Source organism: Sinocyclocheilus grahami, unplaced genomic scaffold, assembly GCF_001515645.1.
Source record: "Sinocyclocheilus grahami isolate Dianchi unplaced genomic scaffold, SAMN03320097.WGS_v1.1 scaffold169.1, whole genome shotgun sequence".
NCBI lineage: Eukaryota > Metazoa > Chordata > Actinopteri > Cypriniformes > Cyprinidae > Sinocyclocheilus > Sinocyclocheilus grahami.
Window position 1 is genome coordinate 543,528 of NW_015505348.1, and position 14,209 is coordinate 557,736.

General features: G+C 38.0%; 1 protein-coding gene across 4 annotated transcripts in view; it reads left to right on the forward strand.

Moving 5' to 3' along the window:
• Positions 1–13,695, forward strand: part of LOC107593318 (transducin-like enhancer protein 1) — a 32,347-nt gene extending 18,652 nt beyond the window's left edge. Inside the window, exons 5-20 of one of the 4 annotated variants that reach the window (XM_016282990.1) lie at positions 3,467–3,529; positions 3,975–4,079; positions 6,195–6,408; positions 7,797–7,858; positions 8,113–8,208; positions 8,335–8,379; positions 8,465–8,626; positions 9,338–9,464; positions 10,140–10,345; positions 10,433–10,512; positions 10,599–10,848; positions 10,935–11,182; positions 11,264–11,411; positions 11,905–12,055; positions 12,182–12,258; positions 12,884–13,695. In XM_016282990.1, the coding sequence (XP_016138476.1) occupies positions 3,467–3,529; positions 3,975–4,079; positions 6,195–6,408; positions 7,797–7,858; positions 8,113–8,208; positions 8,335–8,379; positions 8,465–8,626; positions 9,338–9,464; positions 10,140–10,345; positions 10,433–10,512; positions 10,599–10,848; positions 10,935–11,182; positions 11,264–11,411; positions 11,905–12,055; positions 12,182–12,258; positions 12,884–12,991 (2,142 nt within the window). In that variant the 3' untranslated portion in view covers positions 12,992–13,695. The remainder of the gene's footprint in view (positions 1–3,466; positions 3,530–3,974; positions 4,080–6,194; positions 6,409–7,796; positions 7,859–8,112; positions 8,209–8,334; positions 8,380–8,464; positions 8,627–9,337; positions 9,465–10,139; positions 10,346–10,432; positions 10,513–10,598; positions 10,849–10,934; positions 11,183–11,263; positions 11,412–11,904; positions 12,056–12,181; positions 12,259–12,883) is intronic. The other 3 variants (XM_016282992.1, XM_016282991.1, XM_016282994.1) reach the window with 3 other exon arrangements.
• Positions 13,696–14,209: the final 514 nt, after the last annotated feature.

Here is a 14,209-nt window from a genome sequence, read left to right on the forward strand (position 1 = left end):
CCCCCCCCCCCCCCCCCCCCGATTTCTCTTCTTTCGCTCCCTCCTCCTTGCCCTCCCCTTTTCCCAGCCTCCCCCACTCTCTCCTCTGAAGATGTCATTTTGTAGTTGCCGTTCCCTAACAAGAAATCATTGTGCTTCCCTGGGGAGGGCTGTGATGGATGGATATAGAAGAGATGGGGGTGGGGTCTATTCCTCCTCTTTGGAAAGTGTGGAGGTGGGGGGGTCTTTCTACAGCCAGTAATTCAGTAAACCCAAAAAATTTAATATTGTCAGGTTTACTCACCCAATCATATATTGACATACAAGATATATTTTGAAGAATGTTGCTCTTTTACAGGCAATTACAATGAATTAAAAAAGAATGCAAAAAATGCAGAAAAGTGTCATTGAAGTATCAAAATAGTCATACCAGTGTTATTTTTGTATCACTGACATAGGCCTACTTTTATTTTATTATTAATACTTTAACATTTAAATCAGAAAATTACTTATTCAAAGTTTTTAGTAATTTTGTTGTTTCTTTTTATTAATTTTGTTGTTTATTTATTTATTTAAATGGGGTGAATTCAGGCTAAGTGGGACACATTGTATTTGACCCTTCACAAAAAGCCACCCTCCTTAGTTACTGTTGCTATGTCTGACAACTAGCCATGCCTCTCTCACACTACACATCATGTTCTCACGCAGTAAAAAATACATAGCGGAGCAAAGAGGAAACTGACAGACAAGACGGAACCGGTCTCAGCTTTAAAATTTTCTATTTAAGAAATTCAAACAATAAATCCCATTTTGTAGCTCTGTAATGTGTCGTGACATTGCCTTGTATTGTAGTTCAAGCGGCACGTGAACCGATCGTCTTCATATTTACTTAAAGCGTGAAATAAACATGAATGAAAATCAAAAGGTATTTTATTTCAACTGCAGAAAGACGTCAATGCACACATTTTCACAAGTCCACCGAAATGAATCTGCTCTCCTTTCTGATTTGTTTGTCGAGCAAGATGGTGGATTTGGCTTTATGATTGGTCAGATCGCCGGGCAATCAAGCTCTTTGTGAACGGTCAGTTAGAGATGACGGGGAAAAATGGCCATACTAATATAAACTAATATAGATATTAGTTTATATTAGTAATACTTTTTAGTTTAGTTAAGTGGGGTTTTTTTTCAGTTTCTTTTTTTAAGATAATATAGTACTATATATATATATATATATATATATATATATATATATATATATATATATACATATATATATATATATTTTTTTTTTTTAGTACTTCAGTTTTAGCTGAAATCAAATTAAATATCAATATTAGATGAAATGCTTATTTCAAGTCAACATAAATGATGTAGATGGTAATAGTTTGTTAATATCAAAACCGTTTCTTTTGGAGAATCTAGAGGGAATCTAATGACTTAAATTTGTCTGTTCATCTTACAAAACTCTTGTACGACTTTGAAAACAGTGCATAAGTCATATGAATCATTTTCATTATATTTTTATGCTGCTTTTGTGTCCTTTGAAGCTCAAAAACTCAGAGTCCCTAGTCAGTTGAACTTCATGGAAAAGAGCGACCAGCACAGTCTTCAAAATATCATCTTTAGTGTTTCACAGAAGAAATGAAATTATATGGGTTTGGTACAACATTTAAGTCACTAATTTGTGAATGAACTATCTCTTTAAGAAAAATATTGCGACGGGTGGGTGAACATGGATATAACAATGTTAGTTTATACCTGTTGACAAAATAAACAGCCATGGGGAGGGTTGCCCTCAGCTCGGGGGAGCTCTTGTTTTGGTCGCTGGTAAATGATTACAATAGCCTTAGCATGGCAACCCCCAGTACTGCCTCAAAAGACACAGCAGCTCGATGGGGCAAGACCAGTGACCTGCTCACAAGGGGAGGCGTCACTCCTCTCGACTGGACCGGAGCAGCAGATGCTGGGCATGAATATTTCAGGCATTCCCTCTCCTCACTGCGCAACAATTAGCATGAACCAGATGTGGAGGGCTAAAATATTTACTAGCTGTGTGAGTGGAGGTAGCAGGTTACACACCCTTGCGACGTTTTGTGTGATAGATACGTTTGGGTGAACAGGATTGTATTTTTTACTATTACTGAAGCATTTAGGTTATCACGGTCTTGTAATTGTAGTCTCAGCTTGGTGCCCAAGAAGTGTGCATGGGCTGACTGATGCTTTGTGGACAAAAAATGTCTCTAATTGGCATTTTTTCATGATCTCTTTGGCATTCTTTGGCTTTACGGGGCAAAATGTGCACTGTTTGTGGCATCAAACAATTCAGTAGATGTGTTTGTGAATGGTAGTAAGTTCGTGAGTTATGTACAGTTTCAGACTTAGTCACCCCTTAACAAACCAACACAAATTTGGTTGGTCACACTGATATGTCAGTTAAACAGTGTCTTCCTGTCTGAGTGGATAGTTTAGTGTCAGTCATTGCAATGTTTTGATGCCTTAATTGTAGCTGTTGTACATCTGAACTAATGTATAAGTACTACTATTGATGAATAAACATACTTATATTTTAATTATTTTATTATTGATGTCATTAAGTTTAATTATGTATTTATTTATTTTAGTAGCAGTAGTAATACATTAGCTTTGATGCAATAATAGTAGTAGTAATAATAATAATTATTAGTAGTAGTAGTAGTTATACATTAGCTTAAATGTAGAATAATAATAATAAACTTTTAATAACAAAATAAATGTAATAAATTATAATGAATTTATTTGCTGTAGTGGTAGTAAGTTTATTAAGAATAATTATTCTGAATGTGAAACTACTATAATACTACTACTACGAACACCACTACTAATAGTAGTAGTATTTATCAATTAGTTTAAATGATGATAAAAATAAAAATATTATAACCTTTATTAGTAGTAGTAGGACTAATAGTAGTAGTACTCGTAGTAGTAAGTTTATTAATGATAATTACTTTTAATGTGAAAGTACTGTTAGTACTACTACTAACACCTACTAATAGTAGTAGTAATGATCAAATAGTTTATAATATAATAATACTTATTACTAATTAATATTTGTTATTATTGTTACTAATAATAACAAATATTATTGTAACATTTATTTATTAGTAGTAGTACTAATAGTAGTAGTACTTGTAGTATTTTATTATTATTATTAAGTAGTATTTAGTAGTAGTACATTTATTCATTATTCTGAATGTATAACTACTATTAGTAATACTAATATAAGAATAATTGTCATGGTTGTACAATAGATGCAGCATAATATTAATAAAAAAAATAAAAATAATAATAATTATTATTATTGTTGTTGTTATTATTATTTTTCAACAATTGCCAAATGATGGTGGGAAAAGGTCATTTAACATTTCAAAAATGTACATTGTGTTAAATTAAATTCTATTTTTGCTTGCTTTCTGCTTCTGCTTCCCTCTCACTCTCCATATCTCTGCAGACGGAGATCGCCAAACGGCTGAACGTGATTTGTGCCCAGCTCATTCCATTCCTGTCACAGGAGGTGAGATGAGACCAACACACACTCAGTCCCACAGCTGCACATCATGAGACTCACACATGCCACATTGCGTTCAGACATTCTGTGATTGATAATTCACTCACTTGTGCTCACACACACACATATATAATATTGCTTTTTCTGTTTCTCACCATAGTCTCTCATTCGGATGCCTCTGGGAAGCCTATTGTTATTCTTGTAAACCCACTTCCACACAAAAGCTTACGGTTTGCCCAAAGCTTTTCCTGACAGAAGAAAAACAACTTCCCCTCCTGTTTTAAGTGTGTGTATTTAATCATCCAAAATGCAGCCCTGTGTGTGTGTGAGCAACACGCTTCAGAAAATGAAAATCTCGCAGTACACAAAGACACACTAGGGTGGCCATCTGCCTTGTTTTTGTTGCTTGTTTGTTTATCATTGACGGCCATTTTCTGCCCTCCGTCCACAGCACCAGCAGCAGGTGGTCCAGGCCATGGAGCGCGCCAAACAGGTGACTATGGGGGAGTTGAATGCATCGATAGGGGTACGTGGACTCCCCCCTCTGCCTCCCACAGTGTGTACTTCCATCTTTTCATCCTTATTTAACACTTTCCTCTTGAGTTGTCATTGCTGTTTTCTTTTTTGGATTCAGTTTGGTTATATGAAAGCGTTTTTATAACTAGGCTACGGATGTGCAAAACTCCATATTTTTTAAATCGACTAGTCATTTGGATAAAAAATAGTCGACTTGTGTTGAGGATGTGTTATATAATTGGGTTCTCCTGACCACAATTGGATCCATTTTAGGGGGTGTTAACGTCAGACATTTCCGTGTTTGGCTAGAAAGAATGGGAAAAAAATTGATGAAATATCAAATTAGACTTATTTTTAGATGTATTTTTAACTGTATAAGCCACCCGGAACATGGCAGGATGCTCAAACTATGTGATGATGCAAAAGATGATATCATTGCGAATCTGTTGCCTGCATGTCGTACCAAATCCATATGCTGTTATTTTCCCGTTGGAGCACAAAAAAAGACATTTTCGCAGATTCTTTGGACTGCACTTTTCCGTACAACGATAAAAAACAGAAATAACTAGTGCAGATATTTTAGAAATGCTGATAAAAAAAAAAAAACATATTGTGAAATGACAGTGTTTCCATTAACCTATTGCCCCTATTTTTGAATTTCCTGAAAAACACCTCATGTGAGCGTGAACTTTTTTTCACGTGTTTATGCGGAATTGACGTTTTTCCCATTTGGCGTGTTTTCAATTCTAAATTACAATTTGCTCAATTGGAAGGGTAATGGAAACATGGCTAATGTCTCTTAAAAAGGTGCACAAGTCTACATGACTTTTGCGCTATTTGCGAAATCTTCTGAAGTCAAACAGTGTTTATTTTTTCAAAGCTCGTCAACTTTCCCTCTCTTCCTCATGCAAAGCTGACGTATGGCTTCAGAAGACTACGTTTGGACAAAGACATGTGTGGAAAAGAGGAAAGTGAACATTTAGTGTCCTGTGCTTTGGCGTTGGTTATATGTTTGAAAGAGTGCAAAATAACACTTTCATAACTAGGCTATGAATGTGTTTGAATATTTTCGAAATTTGGCTAAACTAGTCAACTTATCAATTTTAAGAATGCTCAATATAATTAGACTAATTCTCTGCACCCCATTCGGATACATCTTTTAAGGTGTGTACATAAGTCACATTTCTGTGTTCATCTGGGAGAAGTTAGTCATTTTTTTACTTGACAAACCAAGGCATTTTTTTTGCAGATTCTTTACACTGCAGCTTTCCATTCAACAATAGAAAAACAAAAAGAGTTCATTGTGACCTTGACTGTTCTTCTTTTAAGTGACTGCATCTCCTAAAGCTTCGAACATTTTTTTCGAAAGCTTGTTTCGAAATTTATAATCACTGCATCAGCATTATTCCTGGCCCAAAATGGTGTTGAATTTACTGTATGTAGTAACCCAACATGATGTTTGAATCTGTATGCAATTTTTGACGCACAGGAAGATCATCGGTAAATGACAACTTTAGTATTCTTCCTCGCGCATAAACTGTCCTATTGCTTCAGACGACTATCGGCTGCTATGTTTTTGGAGTGTTTGGACAAAGAAATGTTGTGTGGAAAAGTGGACAGTGGAAATTTCTTCTTTTGTGTTCTGCGAAAAAATAATAAATAACAGCATACAGGTTTGGAACAATCTTTTGACAATTATTCTCTTTAGCGCCCACTAGCATGATGTGTGAGTGGAGACTAGTTGAGTGTGTGTCTGGCCACCAATTGACATCCCACTTTTTGTTGTAAAGCATTTACAATTCTTCACATATGATTTGCCGTATTTTTATTCACTTTGGTGTTTTGCATTTTGATTTCTGTCATGGCAGTCATCAGCTTCAAATTATTTAAATTATTTTATTTTGGAGTGATCATTTGTGAATGCTGCAGCAACGCTGTTCCCCGAACCCATCCGGGTCGACTCCAGTGTGACGGACTCCCTCACTCCTGGGACACTGGGAACGGGTCATGAATTAATTCCCTGTGTAACTCTGGTGCAGATCCAAGTCTTAACTGTGTTGTGTTTTTTCTCTCTATATCCCTTTCCTCTCATCTCTCTCTCCTCCTCCTCATGCTCTTTTCATTTCCATCGTCCTCTTCCTCTCGTACCCTCTAGCAACAGCTGCAGGCCCAACACCTTTCCCAGCATGCTGCCCAGGGACTGGCCATGGCCCCTCACCACTCCGGCTTGCCTCACCCGGGACTGGCTCTGGGGGGCGGCTCTGGGTTGCTGGCCCTTTCCGGGGCCCTCGGGGCCCAGCTGGCCTCTAAAGAGGAGCGAGCCCATTTTGAGGCAGTGGCAGCAGCGGCTGCAGCAGAACACCACAGAGGTATAACAAATAAAATCATACTGACAGATTACTTGACTGGTTTATTAACACCGGGGACAGAACTATCAAGTGCAGTTATAATGGTGCAATGTTTTAATCGGTGGGATTACAACGAATGCGTAATCGGATCCATCTTTCAGAGTAAGCAGAGGCCAAATGTTGTCCAATTAACGACTATAAATGCTGGATGAAGCCGAGCGTCAAACACATGATCTAGCTCTGTTAGTTTGACTGTGCAAAAACCAGACTGGTACAGTTTCAGTCAAAAGTTCATGTAAATGCATGCATGTATTATAGTTATAACGTCTCATGCTTTCTCTCTTTACCTGTATGTACTAATTAATCTAGAAATGTGGAGTGTTCAGTTTTAGTACATTACTCTTTAGGGCTACTAACACATTTTCTGATAAAACAACAACTTTAAAATGTAATTTAAAACCAAAACAAAAACTCTAGGTTTGCTGCATTTGTAGGGTTGTACAATTTGGCCAAAAATTTTTTTTTTGTCAATTTTGCTAAATAATAATAATAATAAGTAATAGTAGTATTTTTTATTTAAAAAAAAAAGAGAGATATTATTATATTTCACTGAAAAATAAAACTTTTACTGTACACCTGTAAAATTAGAGTACTAATGAGCAGCATGTTTAGAGGCGCACCAATTTTTTTGATAATCACATTGAGCCATATTGTGATTTTGGTTTTATTTTGATAAATCGTACATCTTTATTACTAATCCCATACTGTTTTGTTACAAACACGATTTATGAATCATCTGGCTTGTTGTGGCAATGTTTTCTAAAATTTAGTGAAAAGGGATCAGACTATAGTTGTGGTCACATTTGTCGCTATAGTGTGGTGACATTTCAGTGAAATTTTGTGTGAAATCAGCTTTCTGTTGGTCAGTGTGGCGAATCCACCAACTTGATCATGAGCGAAATTTATGTGGGGAACTTTTTTGGCTCTCACATGAAGATTATTTTATATGACTAAATGACTATATATCACCCACAAAAATTTGCTGAACAGCGATAAAGTGTGACCGCACCTTAACAATTTAGACTTAAAAAATACTGTAGACTAACTTTGAAGAAGAGATATGAATTGTACCTACAGATTAGAATATCATAGACCAGACTTAAGTGATCTAGAAAGATGCTAGCAATTGCATTGCACTAATCACATTTTCTTTCTAAGACTTTGTAACTCTACCCTGAAATGTTGACCAGTTCGTCTTTGAAATCTGTCAGCTCATATATCATCAATGAAACATGAAAGAGTGGGAACTGAAGGAATTAATTGTTAAAGGTGTTAATTGTTTTGTCTGGTGGAGGGGTGAGTTTTGTCTAACCGTCATAGTCACATTGTTTGTTTTTTGGTTTGTTTTGACTGGCCGCGGGGACGTTTTCCTGCCCTTCCCATGATCCCCATAGACCGTGAACCTGGACCAGTGAGTATCAGTAGTATCTGTCCGTTTTCTCTCTCTCCTCTTGCTCTCTGTCTCTTTCTCTCGGTGCAGACTGTCATGCATTAGGCGTCTCTATTGCCTGTGGGTCCAGCAGTTATGGAGCTGATTTGATTTATTCCTTGTCTCCTACATCATTATCTCTTTCTTCTCGCTCGCACACACTTACACGCACATCCTCTGTCTCAGCCGTTCATCCTTTCCACTCTCATTTTCTCATCTTTCTCTTCCTCTTCCAGAGTTCACTTTCTAACGGAGACAAAGGCAGGCCTTCAGACTACCTCAGCAACGGAAAAAAGAGAAAAGCAGATGAGAAGGAGTTCATGACCGACTATGTAAGTGTTCTTTCCATGTTAAATCTGCTTCATCCTTTTATTAATCATCCACATGATTTTTATTTGATTTAAGCATATGTAGGGAATAAATAGAGTCGCTAAACTCTGAACCGTTTTCTCTTTCAGGGCAGCGACGCGGAGAAGAGCGATGACAATTTGGTCGTTGACGAGGTCGGTTTACGTTAAAGAATGAACTTAAAAATGAGGCTGACCATGTTTTCTCCTGATTAATCCATCATGTGCATTGTTCCCTCAGGACCCTTCTTCTCCAAGGAGTGTGCAGTCGTACTCCTCCAGAGAGAACGGATTAGATAAACTCCCTCCTTCCCGTAAGGAGCCTCTGCCCCAGGCCAGTCCGACCTCGCTGGCTTCCTCCAGCAGTGCTGCTTCCCCTTCACGCAGCAAGGAGCCTCCACCGGTACATACTTAAAAACACACACAAAAAAGGCCTGCACGATTGACAAAAATCGTAATTGTCGATTATTCCCTTGAAATTGTAATTGCGATTGTCACAGTTTACATCGAATGATGTTTATACCATTGTTTGATGCAACTGCATGCCGTATTTTTATATGAAAATAAACAAGCTGAAAACTCTAACTGAAAGACTTTTAGTGCTTTTCCATAGTATTAAGCCTCAAATGTCAACTATACATCGGATTGGTTTCTTCTTTAAATTATAAAAAAATATGAATGGTATTATAATGTTATACTAAAACTAGAATTAAAACAATGGAAAAACCCTTAAGATAACATGTAGAAAGAAAAAAACGAATTTTAATCGTGCAGAATAACATAAGTGGACTTTGAACGATTAATTGCCGCTTTGAACGATTACGTAATTGTGGCATCCGTAATTGTAATCGCGATTAGAAATTCGATTAATTGTGCAGCCCTAACACAAACACGATGCCCTTCACTGCGACTCTGTTTTTTCCACCTGCACAAAAAGACGCACTTTCTTCAGCAGCAAAACACATCCCTCGCCTTGCTTTTGCTAGAATCACAAAGAGTGACAGTCCCCGCTCAAGTTTGACTATGGATGCATCTTTTTCCCAGTTCTTTATTCATCGACTATATACCTTGCTTGAATAATGAATGTGTGTAAATGCATTCCCTAACCTTCCAGAGAGAGAAGTCCAGCACTCCAGGGATGAAGCCTGGCACGCCCATGTCCCAGGAGTCATCCACCCCAGGCCCTAGCGTTCCTCCGCAGTTCCGCCCCGTTCCTGGGAAGTCAGGCGTTGACCCTCTTGGTAAGATCCTGTTATCCTGATAGTCCAAGTCTTTAGTGAATGAATTTGTAGAGTGTTTGGGTCAACCTGGTTTGAACGCTCTAATTGAGGGTTGATGGCTAGTCAGCCAGCAGAGGGCAGTAGTGGTCTTCCTGTTTCTGAAAGGTGGTCTTGTTTTAATGGCATCATCTTGCTGAGCTTATGTCCTTGAAAGCTGTGTAATTGTTTTAGCATTCTTGAGAATGATATTAATGGGGTCAAAGACATGACACTGTTTTTAGTCAGGATCTTTTAATTTCTTCTAAAATTTAAAATGAAATTCATACATAGTGACTTGAATGCACCTTCTATGATACGCATGTTTTTAATTTCTGAATTTAAAATTAGTTTTAATATTTTTGAGAGCACAAGTCCAAATGTAAGTGTGGTCTAACTGTCTTGATATCATAAAGAAGAAAAAAAAAGCCTCAATGAAAAGATGAAATTCTGGATAACCTTAAGTAGTTTGGGATAATGTTAAATGTTAAAAAAACGACAACTTTAGTTTGGTATAATCTCATTGTCAATAAATTAATGCTTATTTATATTATACTTCAGCACTGTGAGGAAACCTTGCCTGTCTTTTCTGCTTGTCTATTTCTTACGTTCTATTTCTGTCTTAAACTCTTTCTTAACCTCTATTTCTGGATTTCTTAGCATTAGGTCTGAGGAACCCATTGGCGGTGCAGGGCGGGTACCCCCCTGGTGCATTTGGCCTTCCTCCCCCGGGAGTTAACGGTGAGTTGGCTGGAGCTGCAGGATACGGTGCCGGTCTCCACCTCGTCTCCCCTCAGATGAACGGCTCAGCTGCTGCCGCTGCTGCCGTTGCTGCAGCCGCCGCTGGATACGGACGCTCACCTGTGGTAAGGAAAAAACACTGAGACGGTTACATTTACCCTGTGCCTTTATGATTTAATCGCTTTAATTTTTTTGCTTTCTTGCTTTTGAAGGTGGGCTACGAGTCTCCTCACCCCCATATGAGGGTACCAGGGTTACCTGCTAGCCTGCAGTCGGCAGCTTCTGGAAAACCGTAAGTTTCCAATTCCTCTCGACGTCAACTCCATAGTCCAGTCTGTCTTAAACTAAATCCTAATAATAAGACTTTCACACCCCCAGTGCTTACTCGTTCCACGTGAGCGCAGATGGTCAAATGCAGCCGGTGCCCTTCCCTCCTGACGCCCTCCTCGGCCCTGGCATCCCACGTCACGCCCGTCAGATCCACACTCTCAGTCATGGAGAGGTGGTGTGCGCGGTGACCATCAGCACCTCCACGCGTCACGTCTACACCGGTGGGAAAGGCTGCGTCAAAGTGTGGGACATCAGCCAACCGGGCAGCAAGAGTCCAATGGCCCAACTGGACTGTTTGGTGAGATCTGCATCACGTTAAACTCTGCTTGTAGTTGGTACTCGCCATCCTAGTTTGACTAAAACTCTACTCTTTCGTTCAATCAGAATCGAGACAACTATATCCGGTCATGCAAGCTCCTTCCAGATGGGCGGACTTTGATAGTCGGGGGCGAGGCCAGCACGCTGTCAATCTGGGACTTGGCCACGCCCACTCCACGCATCAAAGCCGAATTGACGTCCTCGGCTCCGGCCTGCTACGCTCTGGCCATCAGTCCCGACAACAAGGTCTGCTTCTCCTGCTGCAGTGACGGAAACATCGTGGTCTGGGACCTGCACAACCAGACGCTCGTCAGGTATCTACAGACTCCTGCTGGTGAGATAGACCATGTTCATCTTCCTGAAGTCATGTGATGTCCTTGTGTCGCCCTCTATAGGCAGTTCCAAGGTCACACAGATGGAGCCAGTTGTATCGATATTTCCAACGACGGGACCAAACTGTGGACAGGGGGTCTGGACAACACAGTGCGCTGCTGGGACCTGAGAGAGGGTCGACAGCTGCAGCAGCATGACTTCACCTCACAGGTACTGCAGCTCAGAGGAAACGCAGGAAATGTAGTTGTATATTTCTCAATTTGAAGAATTGTGGTTGTGGATACATTTGAAAGCTGTTATCATGTGGTAGTGTGAACTGTGAAATGGAGGTATTTGAAAATGCTGATGCATGTTTAGTCATCTATTGTGCTTCTGTTCACTTTCATAGTGTTTCTAAAGATAAATGTTACTTTGTATTACATAGTATGTTCTATATAGTGTTCATTGTGTAGTATGAGATTAATCCGGACATACTATATCCACAATGTTGTCGTTGTCATGTTGACCTACCAGCGTCAGGTGATTTAAGCATTTTCAGACGTGTCAGTATGGATGAGCAACTTTTCGAAAATGCTTGAAAACACTAGTGTTGATGGAGAACATTTTGAAACAACTATGGATTAATGTGCACGTAGCATCAATGCTTGAAGACAGGATCATGATTGTTTTTAGCATGAAATAATGTGTTTATTTGTGCATGCAGATCTTTTCTCTGGGTTACTGTCCTACGGGCGAGTGGCTTGCAGTGGGGATGGAGAGCAGTAATGTGGAAGTGCTGCACGTCTCCAAACCAGACAAATACCAGCTGCACCTTCACGAAAGCTGTGTTCTCTCGCTCAAGTTTGCCTACTGCGGTACGTTTGTTTTTTGTTTTCTCCTTAAAAAATGTTTTTAGTTAGAAATAAAAAAAAATCATTATAGAAAAACATGGCTGTTTAATTGAAGGGCTGTGCCTGAAATCTTACTTTGAACTATTGCAGGTAAATGGTTTGTAAGCACAGGCAAAGATAATCTACTGAATGCATGGCGAACTCCATATGGATCAAGCATATTCCAGGTAATGGTTTGATAATAGTGTCTGTTGACTATAAATACCGCAGTGTTGAGTAACTAACTAAGTAGTAACACTACTAACCTTAATACATTAAGTAAGCTTTTTCCAGTAACAAGCTACTTTTTCCGAAAATTAGCGCTGAATTCTGATCGTAGCAGCCAAGCAAATTGACAAATGCACAAATAATTTTAGTAAATTACTTCATTCAAACGGCTGGTAAATGTTAGCTACTTTAAATTTAAATTGTGCAATGAATGCTGCTTTTACTATTTTTTACTTGGTCTATTCAAGTTAGCTTGTAGCTTAGCTAACTACTTTTTAAAGGGTAGCTTAAACTATTTTAAATTGTAGTTTTCTAAAATACAGGCTACTCAGAATAGCTTCCCCAGTATTGTTTAACCGTTTCAGATAGCTTATTGTCATAGCACAATTTAACTGATAATTTAAATTACATTTTTGTCACTATGATGGAGACTTTTATTATGACATTGTCACAATGAGTCAAAAATGATTTTTTTTTTGAGTAGGCTCTTTCTGTTTGTCCTATTTTTCAGAATAAATGAGACAAACACTGATCAGCAGTGCTATCTAACACCTGATTAAACTCACTAATTGTTTTTGTCCCTAGTCTAAGGAATCGTCGTCCGTCCTCAGCTGTGACATTTCCCCTGACGACCAGTTCATTGTCACTGGCTCAGGAGATAAGAAGGCTACCGTGTATGAAGTCATTTACTAAACTGAATGTGTTTGGAACATCATTCATAAAATTAGAAAAACTGATTGGATGGAGGAGACCAGATTCATCGTTTTGACTTGAACTTGGGAGACAAAAGGTGTGGCATGGATGTCAGTATGGACTCCGAGACAAAGATATGGCTGTACTTTTCGACTCCAGGATCGGATGGTGGATCTTCAGAACTGACCTTGTTGTTTTTTTAATGCTGTGAGGAAAGCTGGTAGACTAGCTTCAAAAACGTGGAATTTCTCCAAAGACCTCCTCTTTTCTTCTTTCTTTCTTGTTTTTTTTTTTTTTTTTTAAACAAGATGAAACCTCTGTAGTGAATATAATAGTAAAAGAAATCTTATTTTTTTAGCCTTCAGAATTTTCACGGAAATGGACAATTATGGAGCCACCATATGAATTAATTATGACGAGACCTAAAGGACTGGCCTATGACTTCGTCGATAATTTTCTTAAAAGCTGACCTGATCTCGGCTCTGTGTTATGATTGTATGGATGATGTATAAGATGATGGACTATGATGTAGGACAACAATTGGATTTTAGTGTGTCATTGACTTCAGGGAAACGGCTATAAAGACACTCAGTTAACATCCTATCACGTGAATACTGTATGTTGGAGCATGTTGAAAATTATTTTGACTTTGGTCGCAAAATTGGTATGTATGAACTGTAAATAAAGCTCTTTAAAAGCCAAAAGATGCATACTGTTGGGTAGTTGCATTAATTTATATTTCTGATGAAATGGAAGAAATTTACTTTTTTTTAACTGCATTAATTATGTAGATAAATACACAAATTTGAATACAATTTATATTAAAAAAGTAAAGTTTTAGGACTATGCAAACCCAAAAACTCATGCTTATGCTGATTTTAATTTCTATGTAATTTTTAAAATAAATTTAAATGTGTAAAAGAATGTGAATGCATTAAATTCATTAATTGTAACCAAGCTTATGTTTGTCACTGATGAGATGGCTTAGTGTATAAAATAGAACTACAATATAAATGGTTTACAATTATTGAATGTAATACAATTTACATTTAATACAATTATTACAATGTTATTGTAAACAATTCTACATATGTAAATAAAATTAGCATTAGCATGAGCTGGTATGTATATATTTTTTAATCATTGATTGATAGTGAACCACTTCTCAAGAACTCAACTTCAAAAGATGACCACAAGTTTAATTTGTCAATGTACACA